Consider the following 18,614-nt stretch of genomic DNA (forward strand, 5'->3'; position numbering starts at 1 on the left):
TTGCGTTAAAGTTTGATCATCTTCTCTTTAATTATTCACAACCCCCAGAAACAAACAAAAAATGTTCTTTAACAATCATCATCATCCATCCATCCATCCATCCATCCATGTATCCACCCTCTGATAATATTAATTAATGCTAGTCTATGTTAGAACTCCCTTTGTGCTTCTCCTAAAACACAGCAATAATATTTTTTTTTCCTTCATTTTGTCACCATTGCCTGACTCTGTGGTCGGGTGAGTGTGTGTGTGTGTGTGTGTGTGTGTGTGTGTGTGTGTGTGTGTGTGTGTGTGTTTGTGTGTGTGTCAAAACGCAGGGTGGCCGTCAGTAAAAGGAGCAGTACAGCAAGTTCACTCATCACATCCTGTCAAGTGGGGGAGGGGTGGGGGGCTTTGACCTTGAAGGTCAAAACAGGAAAATACATAATTTACACTTTAAAATGTCTTAAGCTCAACTTGGCCAAGTCTTTAAAAATATAAAATATACATCAGATGATCTGAGGTGCGTCAGCCGGTCATGTGACTTCTGCCTACGGCTGCACCGCTGGGACAAACCACACGTCACAATCTGATGCTCTCCAGAAGGCCAGGATCAAGTCTGGCTCAGTTCCAGTGTTTGGTGTTTCAAATGAAACAAATTTCATTAAGAAAAAAAAAATACTTTGATGTTTGAAATACAACAAATTTCATTAAAAACAAATTAAAATAAATTGCCCCGCGGGGTCCAGGTTCCTCAGCAGGAAACACTTTTGACTTGTTAGGAAGTGACGAAGCTGCTGATGTGTCTCACACACCCACTGACACACAGACAGACACACATAGGCTTCTGTTTTCAACACAATTTCCTCCCAGAGAACAAAAGAACGTCTAAACAAAGAACCCTTGGTGACTCCCGCCGCTTTATTGATTCTGTTCCACGTTGTAAACACACGGTCGTCCAGTATTTTAGGGGGCGGAGCCATTTAAGAAAGACTCACCGCCACTGGCTAATGATTGGACAACCTGAATCTGAAAACACAAACATGTTTTCGGCCTACACCAAACCCCCCCTTCCCCTCCCAACCAACAAAATGATAACAATTTCTGCTTGTTATTGTCATGGCAACAACAGTCGAGAGCCCCGGGGGAAGGAGGTGGGGTGTAAAACAAGATCTGATTAGTCGGGTGAATTTTTTTTCCTAACATTTTTAAGTTGGAAAGTTTCGAAGTCCTGTCGTTGTCGTTGTTGTCGTCCAGACTGATTTAAAGGGGTTGGTTCGTCGAGTCCCTGGATCGAGTCGTGGACGACGCAGTTGATCCGGTTCGAACCGGTGGCCCACCTCCTCCTCACTCAGTCCAGCTCAGTCCGCACAAAAAACTCCCAGGAAGAAAAAAAACACTGTCGTCTTCTGGTGGCCGCTGTCAAGTGTTGAGTTGATGAGGGTTCATGAGGGGGCGGAGCATCATGAGGGGGCGGGGCATCATGGGGAGGGGCTGCGGGGACACGGAGTCTCCAGCGGATATCATCGTCTCACGTCACCGCGGGGTTAAGCGGCCCTCGCGACTCCACCCTCCAAAAGGTGTCCAGCGGGTGACTCTGCCCCCCTTCTCTGCACAGCACACACACACACACACACACACACAACCTGGCGAGGACGAGTCACCTGACCACACAGGAGCCTTGAAACAGGCGATCAGCTTCCGTTTGGCTGCAGGTGAGGAAGCGGACGAGGCAACGAAAACCTCCCTGTCGCCGTGTGTATGTGTGTGAAAATGGTACCGGTGACTCTGCCACTTCAAACTGCAGGTTGACTCGGTGCATGGAAATCCAACCTGCGCTCAGACAAACAGGCCTCAGCGCTGCCCTCAAGTGGCCAAAGGAGGGAGAAAAAAAAACAAGGCGACAAAAAAGAAATGGATTCTTTTCCTCTATGACCTGTGTGCCCTCGCACACTCTGGGACACACGTCATGGCCGCTGTCGCTAACATGCTAAAGCTAGCCGTGGGCCTGGGGGGAGGGCGGTGGGGGTGGGCAGCCACTGGACTCCAGGACTCTTTCAGGTGGGAGGAGGCGGAGCCACAGAACCCAAGGACCGGTTTCTGGACAGACTACAACTTAGTGTAGTTGCACAGCGTTGTGTGTGTTGTGTTGCCGTCGGGGAGGGGTGAGGAGAGGAGGGGGGTGGGGTGTGGGGTGGGGGGGGAGTGCACTTGTGTGTTTTCAAGGAGTTTCTGATTGCCAAATAGCAACACACTCGCGCACACATGCGCACGCACGCACGCACGCACGCACACGCACACACACACACACACACACACACACACACACACACACACACACACACACACACACACCTGATATGGAGGGGGGGGAGTGATGCAGGTGGGGGCGAGTATGAGGGTACAAGTGTTTCATCACTTTAACACAACGCAACAACCTGAGACTAGTGTGGGGGGAAGGGGCCCGTGAGGGGAGGGGGGGTCGTCAGGGTGACGGGGGGAGGGGGTGAGAGAGAGAGAGAGAGAGAGAGAGAGAGAGAGAGAGAGAGAGAGAAATAGTGCAACAAAGATAAGTAAAGCAAGAGACCTCTTGAATCTTCACATGAGGGAGTAAAGGGGGCGGGGCCAGACAAGAGGAAGGGGGGAGAGGTGGTGAGACAGCCGGGGAGGAGGGAGGGGGAGGGGTTGGAGGTGGGGGTGGGGCTTCAGGAGTAGGGCTGCGGGACGCCGTACCCCGGTCTGTAGACGGGCCGCCCCGTCGGCGACTGAGAGCTGGAGTAGGCGGGGCCAGCGGCCGGGTAGCTGTAGCCGCCGTAGCTGTAGGAGGCGGGGTACGCCGCCGAGCCGCCCTGGGGGGCCGGCGGCAGGGGCGTGTACTGGCCGAAGGCGGAGCCTGGGTGGGGGGCGGGGAAGGAGGGCTGGCTGGGGTAAGGGCAGGTGGAGGCGGCGGCGGGGGGTGGCCCGAAGGCGGGCCTGGAAGCCGGGTAGCCCCCGGCGGGGGTGAAGGGAGAGGCGGAGCCCGGGTAGGGAGGGAACTGCGACGGCGGGTTGGCGGCGGGACCGGAGGCGGCGGCGCTGGCTGCTGCCGCGGGGCTGGGGTTGGCGGAGGCCAGGGGGTAGGGGCTGTAGGGCAGGCCGGTGGAGACCCCTGCTGGCGAGGAGCAGGGCAGGGGGGTGGAGTTCGGCTGCGGGTTCGTCTGAGTCTGACCCCAGGGAGGGGGCGTGGCCTCGGGGTCTTGGCTGGCGAGCACGCCTGCGGAGGAGGAAGAGGAGGAGGGGACAGGGGGGGCGCCCTCGCTCCGCTGCCGCAGGATCTCCTGCAGCTTCTCCGTCCGCACGCGTCGCTTGTGGGCCAGCGAGCGCAGAGACAGGAAGCGGTCCAGGAAGGAGTCCAGGGGTAGGGAGCCCTGCAGGAAGGAGTCGGCAAGGGCCTGGGGGGGGGAAGCAAGTACACACACACACACACACACACACACACACACACACACACACACACACACACACACACAGACACACACACACACACACACACACACACACACACACACACAATCAGTATAGACACAATAATTTGTGTCTCCCCAGAAAAGACAAAATTTTTGCCAAATGTGTTAAATAAACACAATTGTGGAAATTCACCCTGTGTGATGCACTGCTACCTCTCCCTGGTGTGTGTGTGTGTGTGTGTGTGTGTGTGTGTGTCTGTTTTCTCACCTCTGACTCTTCCTCCGTTTTACCACCCTCTGTCTGTAGTCTGGAGAAGAGCGCCTCTGGAGACACCTGCCCTGCCATTCCATCTAAGGCAGAGGGGAGGAGAACAGCAGGAGTTCTGAATTACGACGCAATACCAACTAAAGAACACACTTTCTAGTGTCCAGGGACATTTGCTGCTATGGCCGGTTAAAAGTTGAATGACTGATTGATTGATTGATTGGTTGGTCGACTGACCCTCAACCATTCTGCCTTTATTCTATGAAAAAATATACACCATACCATATTTCCATTAGTGGGTCTCAGTGTTTTAAGGTTGCAGCTGGGAAAAAACGCACCTCATGACATCATCATTACCCCCACCTGCCCCGCCTCCTCCTACCTCTGAGGGCGCCGTGCCGCCTGTAGGCGTCCCGCACAGCCTCCAGCTGGCAGTAGCGCTCCACCAGCGCCTCCTTCTGAGACTCCAGGCGAGGCCTCATGTCCAGGTTCTGCTCAGCAAGGCTGCGGTTGGACGCCAGCGCCATCTCCCTCTCCAGCTGGATGTTCTGGATCTGGAGTGGAAGGGGGTGGCGTGGGGAGAGGTCAGCTCTCATCAAATCAATCTGACGCAATCATGAAAAGCACATCTGGTCACGTCTTCCAGTCTGGTCCAGTCCAGTTTCAGTTGAACTGAGTCATCTGACTCAGTTCAACTGACAAACACTCAAAAATGTTTATTATTATTATTATTATTATTATTATTATTGTCCCCGGCGCCGAGTCATACCACAGACAGTAAAAATGGTACCCATTGTCTCCCTGCTTGGACTCAGTATTCGGGGTTGGAATTGGGGGGGTTAGATCAGTCAATGATTCCCGGGTGCGGCACTGCTGCTGCCCACCGCTCTCCCTCAGGGGATGATGGGTCAAATGCGGAGGACTGATTTCGCATCCTTCGGGATGTGACAATCACTGGGACTGTAACTTTAACTTTATTATTATTATTATTGTTGTTGTTCATCGTCGTAGTAGTAGTAGTAGCATTACTATTATCATTGAAGTACAACTGGCCCAAGCAAAGGCCATATTGCATTTTCATATTACAAATACATTTTCATCTCTTTCAGGGCTTGAAGTAAAAAAAATATAAGGGGGTGAGCGGGGGTGCAGTGGATCCGACGCGTACACACAGGCAATTTGGCAAACAACTTTTTGGCATTGTTCTTGGCAGGGTACCCTAGATAACCTACAGTTTAAATGTGACTTTCAGAAAGTGAAGGTAACAATCTGCTATGGACATGTGAAAGTCAGTCAGGATACCTAATTTGAATGATTCATTTAGCCATTTAATTAATCAAAGGGCAATTTATACAAAAAACAAGTACAGACGAGTTTCCAGCTTCATTATTATTGTCATTACATTTCCACTGACGGCAATATTTAAAATTGATACAATGTATCATGCAGGCAGAAAATGATTTACTATTTCGAGCTTGCATGTGATAACACTGCTTTCTGTCTGTTTCTACTGTCCGACGGCCACCAAACTGAGGAACGTTTCCCAAAAGAGGTGTAGTTCATCCAGTCTGGTGTCTCGTTTATTAGCTTCCTTCTCGTCACTTCAGGTCGGTGAGCATTTAAGTGACAAGTCACGTTGAAAGTTGTACCCCCCCAAGGTGTCTCTAAAACCGGCTTATTGGGATTCCACAAGCAAATTATAGATATGTATATATACACACACACAGTACCTGTCACAAAGGTTTGGACACACCTCCTCATGCAATGTTTGTTCTTTATATTTACTACTTTCTAGAAACTAAAGACATCAAAGATATGAAGCAAGACATATGGAATTATGTAGCAATATACAGTATATATACATATTTGACTGGCAATAAATAAGAACTACACTTATTGTTGTGAAACTGAAGTGAGAGTAAACAGGACACCAAAGCGCTAACCTAACCTACGCTGCAGTGCAGTGCATGTTTGTCTGCTGAAGCATCGCAAAACAAAGAGCTTGTTCAGCCACCTTCTACATGTTGCCTCATCGCCAAAATACAACACACGAGTATTCACGCAAGCCATTGACATTAAATCCAGTGGGCCCTTTGTTGTGTGGTTAAAATACAAACTGCTATGTTACTTTGCACTTCTTATTAAAGTTGGTTAACCATTAACAAAAAAAAAAAAAGCAGGATATGCTGCCTTTTGTAAGAGCGTTTTACTTGCAATGTCTGCTTTTTGTTTATTCTGTCAAAACAATAAAAGTCCAATTGTGTATTTTGTTCTTGGGCCAAAATGACCGTAACTTGGTAGGATTCTGAGTTTAAATGTCTCTTTACACTTCAGGGCTACTTCCCCACATCTCCATATACCTTTTTAATGTCATTATTAACTTATTATATTATTATTATAATAAATTACATTCCTGATTAATTAGATTTTATTTATTTATTTATTTTTTTACCTCGTCAGACTCCAGAGCCATTGACTCCACCCTCTCCGGGTTGTCCAGGAGCTCCTGCAGCTCTGATTGGCTCAGGTCCTGGAGCTTCTCCATCTGATTTGCCAGGTTGCCTGTCCGCCACCGAGAAAACCAGGAAATCAAGAGAGAGAAAACAATGTTTGGAAACAGAAAGTGGACGAATTCGTTGGCGTAGATAGCTGTGTGTTTTCTTATGGCAACTCCTAGGGATCAATAAAACTTATTAATCATCATTAGCTAACGAAAAACAGAAATACGGATTCCAGAAAAAATACAAAAAAGCGTGACCTCTGGCAGCTACTTTTCAATATCTGAAGCTGCAATGATACATTTTACAGTGCAACGTCCATATGAGAGAGAGAGAGAGAGAGAGAGAGAGAGAGAGAGAGTGAGAGAGAGGGAGGGAGGGAGAGAGATCGAGATCGCGTGTGTGTGTGTGTGTGTGTGTGTGTGTGTGTGTGTGTGTGTGTGTGTGTGTGTGTGTGCTAGCTAGCTTGCATATTAAAACCGTGCACCGTGGAGGGTGAATGTGTGACTGTAGGCCACAAAAACAAACAACACACTTGTTCACACGCCCGGAACCTGGAGTGGGAGGGGGAAGCGGTTCGGCACGAACCAGCCCGATACTCACACGATGCTAGCAAACCGAGTTGAGCCTGACACCGAGCCGCAGTGACATCCAACACCCGCCTTGATTTATTCCAACCCGACGTTACACGTCCACAGGATCTTCTCCCCAACCGACGGACCGACCAACCGACCTGCCCCGGCCGGCTGGCTGGCCGAGCGGCGTCCCGCCGAGTCCTCTTCGACGCCCTTCGGCCGGCCAAGATAGCTAGCTAGCTAGCCAGCCAGCTAGCCGTCGGTCCGTTCGCCGCCGTCGAAGCTCTCCTGCGCCGATGGCAACAACCACAACTAAAACCACAACCAGCGGGCTGTGGTCGCAAAGTCAAGCCGCCGCTGCCGTCAACTTCCACGGAGAACCGAGGCGGGTTCGGCCGATCCAACCCGGAGGAGCGTCGACCGCCTCTGGTTCTTCCCCCCGCGTGGACGAGAGCGGCTGCTTTCTCTTATCCTTTATTTATTTATTTCCCTAAACTTTGATGCGCGGACCAAGGTGGCCGTCAGACGAAATGTCACAAAAAAAGGCGATTTAGAGGGGGGGGCGGAGGGGCGAAAAAAACAAAACAGCAGCAAAGTTTCACTCCACACTGACAGACACTGCCGCCATCTTTGGAACGACGGAACGTTTGACGGCAGGTGGGGAGGAGGGGGCGGAGCCCGCCGGGAGACCTGTTCTAGAAGAACCGGTTCGAGGCGGACCATTGGAATTTTCTTTTAAAGGTTAATCTAAAGACGTCGTGTATACATATCTAATTTTTTCCAATGAAAATGTTCCCACGGGTTGTGTTATTGCGACCTGCCCCCCTGTCTTGCTTAGTCTTGGTACCTTCCGCAGCTCAGCTGATATCAGGGAAACCCCTATGTGACGGTAATGTTCCATCTGCTGCACTTCCGCCAGTTGGTTGAAAAAAAAAAAAAAAATCACCCGTATTCCTTTTTCTTTTTTTTTGGACTGTGCAGTAACAGGTTGGTAATGTGACAGCACAACACGCTCCCTGGTAACACTAAAAACCGGCTGGCCCCACATTGAGTAACTGTTCAGTAAATAATTGAGTCCGTTCAAATGAGACAGCAGTTTACTTTTCTGAGGAAGAATCCAACAGGACTTTTATGTAGAGAGTGACTCAGCTTCCATACCGACACACCGAACCTCTTTACCAAGGTGAAAACTATTTGGTACAAAGCAGAACAAAATATTACAAATTGCATTGAAATGGGATTCATAAAGTGGAAATCCAGAATGCTGAATACCATAATCTTGATTATTTTAACTAAACAAAATAAAAAAAACAACAATCAAGTATTGCTATCATATCGTTTTCTTCTGTTCTTCCACCCTGTGGAATGGCCGCGAGCCACTGTGGCATGTCTAACGCCTCTAATTCTGTTTTTGTTGTATTTATATCGAGTCTGTATTATACACTGTGGACGGAAAACAAATACACTGGACTGGAACTGTGTTAGCAGTGTGTTTAATTGATTCTAATAACTTTCCAATGGTTTTCTGGCAGGAGTAAAGACAATCACAGTGCTGTGCATTTATTTAGTTATGAGCATAGTGACATAACAAATGCAGGTAGGTAGGTCGGTATGTTTGTTGTGTGTGTGTGGGGGGGGGGGGGGGGGGGGGGGTTGGCAGATTTTTTTAAGAACGATACGTGGTTTTCACATCTGAGTTGGCAAAGGTCTCCACAAGCAGCAGGGGAAAAAAAGTTTGCTGGCTAAATAGAGTGACAAAGTGGCTAAGTTGTCAACACCATCCCAGATGGTAGTAGTGTACAACAAAAACGTCAACAACCAAAGACTATGTATCTATCTATGTATAGAAAATATACATTAACACCAAGCCCTGCGACATGGACACCAGGAGAGGATCAAGTGCCCATTTTATTCAACTTCAGCCTGACATTCAATTTGCTATAGAAGTTCAGTGTCCCATTAGCATGTTGACAACAGAGTGAGAGGATCTCTGGAGGTGTGATGGCTGTGAAACACACAGCTGGACTAAACAAAAACAACAACAACAAGCGGTTTTGTGACTGTCATCAAATCAATCAGTGCCTTTTAAAGTAAATGTTTAAGCCACAGAGAGGAGTGGTTCTGAGAGGATGTGGAGGAAGAATCACTAGTAGCTGCTCCCTGGTTGACTGATAATCTCATTTCAACCAATTAAAAAATAATACATTCTAGACACATTCTAGACACAGAAACAGTTTGCCACACTTCACATTTTATCACATATTTTCCTCATGCATCAGCGTGTCTTTTTAGACTCTGAGGGCTTTGAAGGCAGAGAAGGAGAAGATGGCATGCATGACCAGGGCGCCAATGTCGTAGAGCAGCAGCAGCAGCGACACACTCCAGGAGAAGGCCTGCAGGAAGAGATGGAAACTTGACAGGAATATTTTTTTGTTTCTTGAGGACTTTTTACTTTGACTCCCCACATTTCTTTTAAATTATTATTATTATTATTATTATTATTATTATTATTATTATTATTATTATTATTATTATTATTATTCAAATATCTGTACTTTCTATTCCTTGCATTAGAAAAACACACTTGAATCCTTCAAAAATGAATCATTCAAAGTCGTTCACTTAATATTTATTCTTGTTGTGGTTTGAAGTGGAGCTATTTGAACTCTGCTGTTGTGTCGTTGAATATAAATGTGGATAACATTTTCGAGTACCTCATGTTCAGTATGTTTTCAGTACAGTGAAAAATAAACAGGTAGAAAATAACATTGGTTGTTGTTCCTAAAAGTGTCAATGTCCAGTAATGGCTCATTGGTCAGGAGGACTGTTAATGATTACGGTTTGGTTGTCCTGCAGGTGAAAAATAAAAAATATATCGTATTGAAAGTCGCAAAGCTGTTTAAAAAAAAATTCGGACGCTCATCAAGACTTCTGATCTCCGACCTCTGGTCAGTTCAGTCCAGATTATCCTGTCACAACTTTTACTTTTACCAGAGTATTTAAAAAAAAAAAAAAAAAAAACAAGTTAGTCCATACTTTTACTTAAGTACAAAACATTGTGAATACTTTTGTTAACTCTGCAGGAGACTTACCGACAGCATATCGAACGGACAGCGATAGGTCTCGTAATCCCTATCAGGGTGCATACTGCCCGTGCATCGGTCTTTTGAATTCAAGCCGAGGCTGTGGCAGTAGAGGCAGAAGGCCAGTGCTGCCCCCAGCAGGCCGGCTGCATTACTGAAGGCACAGCCGTGAAGCTGTGGAGGAGGGAGGGAATATTTCATCGGGTCAATTCAGGCTGATTGTCACACATAAAAAAAAAATAAGAAAAAAATAATTTGACAATTTCACAGACTCACTCAATACAAATAATGTTGATGCTTGTGTATAAAATGCACATGTATGCATGTATATGAAAACGTGAAGAAAGAGAAGAGAAGAATATAAATGTGTTTTTGTGCGTGCATGTGTGTGTGTGTGTGTGGGGGGGGGGGCACAATGGGCTTTCAGTCTGAGAAAACTGTTGTTGCCACACGCAGCAGCAGCAGCAGCAGCAGACTGGAGAATTCGAAGACTTAAAGGTCACATCTGGTATGTAACACTTACCAGTTTCCTGCTGGGATTCCTCTCACTGGCTATAGTAAACGATCCTGCAGTGACAACCTAAACACACACACATTGATAAAATGAAAACCTCTGGACCATGGCCTACAGGCCTTAGTTAGCTGTGACTGTAATGAAGTCCTCAAAATGGTGTATAAACAAGAATACACACTGGCTGCCAGAGGTGGGAAATAAGAAAACATGCTGGTTACTTTTGTGTTTAAAACTCTTCAAAAGATACAAATGCTGTTCAAAGTAATCCACTTTTTTAACTCTACTGAAATTAAAATCAACCAAAAACTCTGAAATTTGTTCACATACAGTACATGTGTAAGCGAATGAATGTATGTATATGTACATATACATATATGTATACATATATATATACATAGAGGTTGGTGTTCAGTGCATTTGCGGCACAGAGAAAAATAGACATAGAAACTAACATTGGTTATTGTTCTGTCAACATCCAATAATGGCCCACAACTATTATTCATATTTATACAATATTAAGAGAATCAAAGTTTTTTTTTTTTCATTTTTGCAAAATTATTATCGATATATTGTTTTATTAATGGCAAAAAAAAAATATTTTTCACTTCAGTGCATTTCAAAGTCTGCACTTTCTTACTTCCAATGGAGTAAAGCAGTTGAATCATTACTTTTACTTGCTGTACTTTTTCTGAAGTACAGAACGTGAAAATTTTTCCCGCCTCTGCTGATGGCCGCTGTCATCGTGCTTTACACCAAACAAGACTGACAAACCTCCCAGTCCCATGCCACTGATTCATCCTCAGGATATTTCTTTTTTTTCCTACAGATGAGAACTGAAGAATTGTTGCATTAAAAAAAACAAACGTTTGTCACTCACCAAAATCCCCAATATGAGCGGCAGGATGAAGAACTTTGGCAGAGACGTTTCTTCAGGGCTAATGAGGACGGCTGACAGGAAGATCTGGAAAAGGCCCAGCAGGATGGTCACCACCTGTAGACAGATGACAACATTCAGTACGTTTACATGCAGAGCTTAATCGGACTGAGCTCATAATTTGGTTTTCTCGTCTAATCGGACTTCTGAGTCAGGACCTGTGAGACACCTAGAGAAACCAGGAGCAGCGTTGTGTTCTCACCGCAGCGGCTTCCACATCGAACCAGGGGGCGATGCGGACCAGCCTGGGCCCACCTACTGGCGCCACCTCTGGAGAGGACATGTTCCTGCAAGACATTATATGACTTACACAAGCCTTTTATAAATTGTTGCGCGATGACCTCAGTGGACTCTCTAAGAAGTTGCTCTGTCTTAATGTGTTACAAATGTCTGCAAATTGATTATGAACAGGACTACTTCAATGTTGCAAGAAATATTCGGACGACACTTTCAGACAGTTACACACATATGTATGTGTGTGCATGTTTTTTTTGTTTTTTGTGTGTGTGTGTGTGTGTGTGTGTGTGTGTGTGTGCATGCGCAATTTTTGAAATATTCTGTCACCACTTGCCACCACATGCAACATACACACATATAAATACATATATCGCAAATAAGCAACCCAGGTGGTGACATCATGTATCACAATCCTGCAGAAATTTGCTACTTCCTGGATAGATCAACATCTTAGAAAGTCCACTGAGGTCATGATGCAATCATTCATTCATTCATTCATCTTCTATATCCACTTATTCCTATTCAGGGTCACGGGGGTCTGCTGGAGCCTATCCCAGCTGTCTTAGGACGAAATGATGCAATCAATTAAACAAAATTGTCGACACAAACAAATTTAAGAGAGCAAAAAAAAGGAGAAGGAATAAAATCTGTACGAGACTTGTGAAAGAAGAAGAGCATCCCAAGAGTTCCTGCAGAGAGCGGAACTGGGTTTGGACAGAAGACCACAGGGAGTTAAGTAACAGAGGAGGAGGAGGAGGAAGAAGAAGAGGAGGAGGAGGGGGAGGAGGAGGAGGAAGGGAAAAGAAGAAGTTGTGAAAGAGAGAGGAGGAATTTCAGACAAGAACCAAAAAAAGGGGAAGAGAGAGTAAGTGAGCGTGTGTTCATCAAAACCACATGTGGGACACTTCTGAGGAAAGACTGGAATGTGGCTGGATGGGAAACAGATGGTGTGACTACAGGAGGAGGAGTGCAGTTGTTGGTGAGGGAGGGGGAAGGAGGAGGAGGAGGAAAAAGATGAGGAGGAAGGGGAGGAGGAGGAGGGAAGAAATAGGAGGAAGGGGAGGTGGAGGAGGAAGAGGAAGAGGATAAGCCGGAGGAGTAGGAGTAGGAGGCACCGCGGAACAACAGGAGGACTGTACTACTGAATCCACACTTCTCTTTGCATCATTGACAAAATAGAAAGACACACACACGCACGCACACACACACACACACACACACACACACACACACACACACACACACACACAGATACACACATACTGTATACAGTATAATACAGTAAACACAGTAAACTCCCTATAGACGGCAGTTGACTCCTCTGGCTGACCACCATTGGTGGTGGTGGAGGTGACGGTGGTGTTGCTCACCTGCCGTTTACCTGCTCTAAATAAATTATAATTTGAATCATTAACTAATAAAAACTATGCAATATGCACAGAAACAGTGTAAACAAACTGCACGGCCAGTCATCGTGTGTGTGTGTGTGTGTGTGTGTGTGTGTGTGTGTGTGTGTGTGTGTGTGTGTGTGTGTGTGTGTGTTTCCTAGATGCATGGAGTGAGCCAAGCAGTGCTGTCTTACCTCGGAGGTTAGGAGAAGATCCGAAAGGATTCAATTCAACAGCAAACAAACAAAACTGCGTCTTGAGTGTCTCGTCTTACTGATGAAAAAAAAAGACAACCCAGTCAGTGGGTGAAGATGTTTTGGATCGGAGGGGGAGTGAGGAAGAGGAGGAGGGGGAGGGGGATGGGAAGAGGGAGGAGTTTAGCTCGTCTTGTCGCTGCCTTCGCCCTCTTTCTCACAAGCTGAGGAAGACAAACATCAGCTTCATATCAGTAGGAAAGCAAAGGTAGGAGTGACAACTTGATTATTATTCTACATATTGTCAGTTTTTGAAACGAAAAACTTGCTTTTTTCGCAACATGTTTTCTCGCTAAAAGGCCTTCCCACGACCTCACACAACCTCCCACCACCTTGTGCCAAAGTCAACCGGGAGAGATGCGCAGCTGTCTGCAGCTGTGGCAGTGTCAACGCTGCTGGATCTCTTTCCGGGGGCACAGCTCAGAGGAATTTGCTGGGAATTTTTTTTGGAATAGTTGTTTGGAGTAGCAGCCAATCAGATGGTTGCAGCAGAATGGAAGGCGAGAAAGAGAGAGAAAAGAGAGAGAGAAAGAGAAATACAACTTTGTATTGCATGCGTTGCAACTTCTTCAAACTACTTCTTGTACTCTGACCAGAGGGGGCAAAAGCATTCACAGTATGTTGTTATAGGTCCAGTGTATAATATTTGGCTTGATTTATGATTCTCAGATAGGTAAAAGCTTAATATACTGCCCATAAATACACTAATAAGAGTATATAATCGCAGTTCAACAAAAGTAATTTGATTTTCCTACCCCTAGAGCGGTTCTCATATACGTATAAGTCTGTACGTATAGCAAGGGTCTTGCTCCCAGTTAGCTGGCATCTTACGCCACCGTGTTTTTAAGGAAGCTCAGTGTTGACAATCCAGCTGCCTGACAGCATGTTTCGTAATTAGGGTGACCAGTGACGTATTTAAATGAACCAACAAAGAAGAAGGTGGAAGAGGTATCCACGTTTGGGTGCGCAGACTACCGTAGTTCACTGACAAGCTCAGGAGAGGGAGGGAGAGTGAAAGACACTGCAATCTAGAATGTAACCACTTGATGCAGTTGTTTCTTCTTCAAAATCTCCAACTATTACACACTTAACCTTTAAGTAAAAGTTTGAATACGTAGGTTCTGAAATAAAAGTGTTTTTGTTGTTTTTTTTTTTGCCATTAATGAAGCAATGCAATTTCTGACAATTTTGCAAAAAGTAAATAGTTGAGACAGAATAATCTGGACTGGACTGGACTGAACAGAGGTCAGAGGTCTTTATGAGCATGTTTTTTTCTTTCTCAATATTTCACTATAATAATAAGTGGATGACTTTAAACAGAAGTTGTATCTTCTGCAGACTTTCAAACACAAAAGCACCCAGCGTGTTTTTCCAATGTAGGTAGAAAATAAATATATTTGTGTACAAATGTAGGGAATAAAGGTGGCCAGAAAAATAATTACTCAGTAAAGTACAGTAAAAATCTACCCACTAAGTACAGTAACAAAGCATTTGTACTTGGTTGCCCCTACCTCCCCCTGTTTGCAGGCCATGGCAGTGCAGGTCTCCGGGGACCTGAACGTGCAGGTGCTGCAGGATGTCAACATCAACAAACTGGCCGAGAGGCAGCAGGCTCTGCAAGTCGCAATCCAGAGGGGGGAGCCCAAGAGCCTTGGAGTGAGTGTGCGCAGTCACGAAACACAACCAGAAGCAACAGTATGGAATCATCAAAGAAAAACCACAACACGTCCAAGAAAACTGTTGTTTACAAGTTGGAGCCACTCAATGAAAAACACCTCCACTTTTGTTTATTATGTTTGTATTTAAACACAAAAACGTATATGTATATACACATATTCAGAGAAAAAGAAATACATCCATCTCATTGAAAGAGATATTTGACTTTTTGTTGCTATTTTAAGGGCACTTGTGAATTCCGGAAACAAAAATAAATATAAATATTCGACTTCAGACTCACTTTTGAAACACTACTGATCTCCTCAGGCAAAGAGGGTGCTGTCACAAGTTAGCTTGCTTTTTTTTGTTGTTGTTGTTGATGTCTTACGATGTCTTGTGGTTTTTTCAGGAAGTAGTCGCATCCCGTTTCATTTTTGAAATTGCCAAAAAAGAAAACGAAAAAATTTAATTATCCCTTTAAGCTGTTAATAAAGATGTGTGTGTGTGTGTGTGTGTGTGTGTGTGTGTGTGTGTGTGTGTGCGTGCGTGCACGCGTGTGTCCCAGGTGAGTCAGGTGATGCTGGGCCTGATGGTCCTGTCCTACTCCATCCCACTCTGCTTTATTGAAACCACAGAGGTGGTAGACGCGGGAGTCCCCTGGTGGAGCAGTCTGACGGTGAGAGCAGCCAGGGAGGGGGCATGTTGGGTTACAGGGATAGGGGGGCAGGTTAGCTGACCTGCATTATCGCTGGGTTTTAACTCCGACAACATATTTGTTTCTCTTCCAGTTCATTGCGGCCGGAATCATCGCCATCGTCCTTGACAAAGTCTGCAACGAGAAGCTTGTGAGTTTGTCGACACACAGTTACGCTACATTACGCACTGTTAAACTCTGTTACACTTTCTTACACACTGCCACCGTTCAAACACAACCCCTTCTTGAAGGATGTGTTGCAATGGTTTTGATCCTGAACTTTTTTGGGGTATGAACCTTTTTTTTTTTTTTTTGCAATCCTGAGTCAATTTTTTTCCTTGTTCTTCAAATAAAAATATATAATTTATTAATATTAATATTGTTTTCTGAATGTTATTATAATTATTATTAAGTGTACTCTTTTCAATGTCAAGAGTCTCTACACTTAAAATTGTTTATTTATTTCTATTTATTTATTTTATATTTATATTTTTTGTTTTTAGAAGCTTTTGAAATACAGTCTTGATTTTTTTGACAAAATGGTAGAATTACATCACAGGTTTGACTCTCTGATTTTGTGTGTAGAATGTGTGTAGATTTCTTTTTTCTGTTTGTTCATTTTTCCTCCCCTCCTCCCAGCTGGTTGTATGTCTGACCTCCAGCGTTGTCTCCCTGCTGGTTTCTGCGGTGGCTGGGATCATCTACTGTGTGGACCTGGACAGGAACCCAGTGGTGTCCTGCGGTCAGCTGGCCGTCTACGAAGAGTGCAGTGATCAACATTACACCACGGTGAGAGAGGCAGCAGCTGATTGGCTGAGAAACAACAACTGATAGGCTCAGTAGCTCTGCAGAGGTTGTGAAGGAGTCGACTCACTGGGTGACCAGTCAGCAAAAAGAATTGAGATTCGGTTCTCGTTCAATGAGCTGGAGAAAAAATTGAGAATCTCAGCAGAGTCACAGCTTTCTCCTGTGTGTGTGTGTGTGTGTGTGTGTGTGTGTGTGTGTGTGCGTGCGTGTGCGTGCATGTGCATGTGCATGTGTGTTTGTGTGTGTGTGTGTGTGTGTGTGTCAGAGGCTGAGTCGAGGTTTGAAGGGCTGCCTCCTCCTCTTCACACTGGTCCAGACAGTGGTCTCCGCCGTGCTGTGCGGCGCCCTCTTCAGGCAGAGACGTGGTTTTAGACAGTACGCTGTAAGACTGCCGTCTTTTGGTGACCTTCTTTGGGCAACTAGAATGTATTTTCGATGTAGTCGAAACTCACCCTCCTGAATCTTCCTTATTTCCTCCCTCAGTCTCTTGCTGGTCCGGACCTCTGAGGTCACCGCACCGCCTGCGACCCAGGACTGGCGGGACGTGCTCTCCATCACCTGGACCAGAGAGAATGTGTCCAAAACATCAATAAACATTGTTTTGTTTGTTTTTTTCCACTGAAGTATCACAGGGTACGTTGGTATGAAGCGGTGCAGTATGGTGTCTGCAGAAGGAACTGCATGTTCCTCAGGAACTGAGTAGAAAATGACACTTCCATGAAAACGTCTGATGAGAAAAACAAGACTGGATCCAGCAGCAGCTGTTGGTTCCTTCCTTCCTTCACACACTGACTTGAAAAAACAGAATTGAAACTTCCTTCATCAGCAATTTTGCATTTTATTTAAAAAGAAAAATCCAACAAAAAACGTATTAGGTTATTGGCGCCTCCTGCAGACACTGACTGAGAACATCTCCACGTATTATAGCACCACTTAAGACGCATTGACAATGTTGTTGTTTTGTTGTTTCCTTTTTTGTTGTTGTTCTTGTTGTTGCTGTCAAAGTTGTGTTACGCTGTCAAACCATGTGTTGATTCAGCCATTAATCATCCCACCCACTGGCTGACAGTCATGGGGCACTGTTTGGCCTAGAACAGCACTTCACAACAATCCACTTTTTAACCTTTGCAAGACGGCATTGATCAAATAATCAATATCAAATCATATAAAATCAAATCATATATATACATGCATACATGTACTGTATGTAAACAAATTTCAGAGTTTTTCTGTTGATTTTAATTTTACACAGTTTAAAAAGTTTATGAAACAGTTTTTGAATTGTGTTTTCTGCAGTCCAAGCAAACAGCAAATAAAATTAAAGTCTAAAAGTTTGAGTACACATAACTATTCACTCACATTTCCTCAACACGAATGCAGCAGTCTTGGAATGTTTGTTTGTACAAGTGTTTGGTGGTTGCTACAAGTTATTACAGTGCATTGCATTCTAGCTGAAGTCAGCTCTTTTTTCCCACCCTAACAACTCTTCTATGCAACTGAGCCTCATTGGAAAAGGAGCCTTGTTCACAACAAAAAACTTTGCACTGTGTGTGTGTGTGTGTGTGTGTGTGTGTGTGTGTGTGTGTGTGTGTGTGTGTGTGTGTGTTTTAATGCAGCCTTTTTCAAGGTTTCTTAGTGTTGAGCATCACTGAGCCCTCAAGTTAACAAATTAACAGAATTAATTTGCTGTGACACTCCCCGCAAGGAGAAGCTGGATTATTGAAAATGTTTTTTTTTTCTTTTCCTTTTTAAAACAGCCATTGTGGTACATTATTAATGTGTTCATTTCCTGCATTTGTTATCGCCCACCAAGTGGAATAATCTGAATTATCAATTCAAATTAAAGTTAGATGTAAACAGTACTACCCAGAAAATTAGAATATCCTGAAAAGGTTGTTGTATTTCCCCATGTCTGAACTCTTCTGGGCCAACCCAAGACCGACTTTTTAAAGACTCAGGACCCTTTTGCAGGTGTTTTGGATTCTTTGGACTCTTTGAACCTACAAAACTGAAACTTTTCACAGTATTCTAATTTTCTGAGTTTGTGGGTTTGTAGTTTTAAAAAGCTGAAAATCTTAATCAGCAAAGTTACAACAAGGAACTGCTTGAGATATGTCAATTTGCGTGTAATGGCTCAATAAAATTTGTTGGTTTCATCTTTTATGTTAAATTGCCAAACTAAAACAACTTTTACTTGATATTCTAATTTTTCAGGTAGTACCTGTACATATACATATATCTATCCATCCATTTTCGATCCCCACTTATTCCTGAGCTCACGGGG

At 44.8% G+C, this 18,614-nt stretch overlaps 4 protein-coding genes and 1 long non-coding RNA gene across 5 annotated transcripts in view; 1 reads left to right on the forward strand and 4 right to left on the reverse strand.

The window, feature by feature from the left end:
• Window positions 1-18,614, reverse strand: part of LOC142903286 (uncharacterized) — a 153,891-nt gene that overhangs the window by 73,105 nt on the left and 62,172 nt on the right. The gene's annotated exons all lie outside the window — the stretch shown is intronic.
• ddt (D-dopachrome tautomerase) overlaps window positions 1-18,614 on the reverse strand; it is a 76,398-nt gene that overhangs the window by 45,100 nt on the left and 12,684 nt on the right. The window lies entirely within an intron of this gene.
• vps37c (VPS37C subunit of ESCRT-I) lies at window positions 6-7,420 on the reverse strand. The gene is made up of 5 exons (XM_076048816.1): window positions 6,792-7,420; window positions 6,143-6,252; window positions 4,073-4,244; window positions 3,694-3,776; window positions 6-3,410 (listed from the first exon to the last, which is right to left on the reverse strand). Exons 2-5 carry the CDS (start codon window positions 6,233-6,235, stop codon window positions 2,685-2,687), a joined length of 1,074 nt encoding a protein of 357 aa, XP_075904931.1. The 5' UTR covers window positions 6,236-6,252; window positions 6,792-7,420; the 3' UTR covers window positions 6-2,684.
• On the reverse strand, window positions 8,240-13,252 carry LOC142903274 (uncharacterized). Its single transcript, XM_076048827.1, has 6 exons — window positions 13,114-13,252; window positions 11,497-11,581; window positions 11,238-11,351; window positions 10,370-10,426; window positions 9,856-10,020; window positions 8,240-9,156 (listed from the first exon to the last, which is right to left on the reverse strand). The coding sequence occupies exons 2-6, from the start codon at window positions 11,575-11,577 to the stop codon at window positions 9,052-9,054; spliced, it is 522 nt and encodes a 173-aa protein (XP_075904942.1). The 5' UTR covers window positions 11,578-11,581; window positions 13,114-13,252; the 3' UTR covers window positions 8,240-9,051.
• On the forward strand, window positions 13,276-18,528 carry tmem176 (transmembrane protein 176). Its single transcript, XM_076048825.1, has 7 exons — window positions 13,276-13,381; window positions 14,701-14,829; window positions 15,395-15,505; window positions 15,618-15,674; window positions 16,163-16,312; window positions 16,596-16,712; window positions 16,814-18,528. The coding sequence occupies exons 2-7, from the start codon at window positions 14,704-14,706 to the stop codon at window positions 16,835-16,837; spliced, it is 585 nt and encodes a 194-aa protein (XP_075904940.1). The 5' UTR covers window positions 13,276-13,381; window positions 14,701-14,703; the 3' UTR covers window positions 16,838-18,528.

This window comes from Nelusetta ayraudi, unplaced genomic scaffold (genome assembly GCF_046127955.1).
Source record: "Nelusetta ayraudi isolate G7.1 ecotype Tasmania unplaced genomic scaffold, CSIRO-AGI_Nayr_v1 ptg000109l, whole genome shotgun sequence".
NCBI classification, from domain to species: Eukaryota; Metazoa; Chordata; class Actinopteri; order Tetraodontiformes; family Monacanthidae; genus Nelusetta; species Nelusetta ayraudi.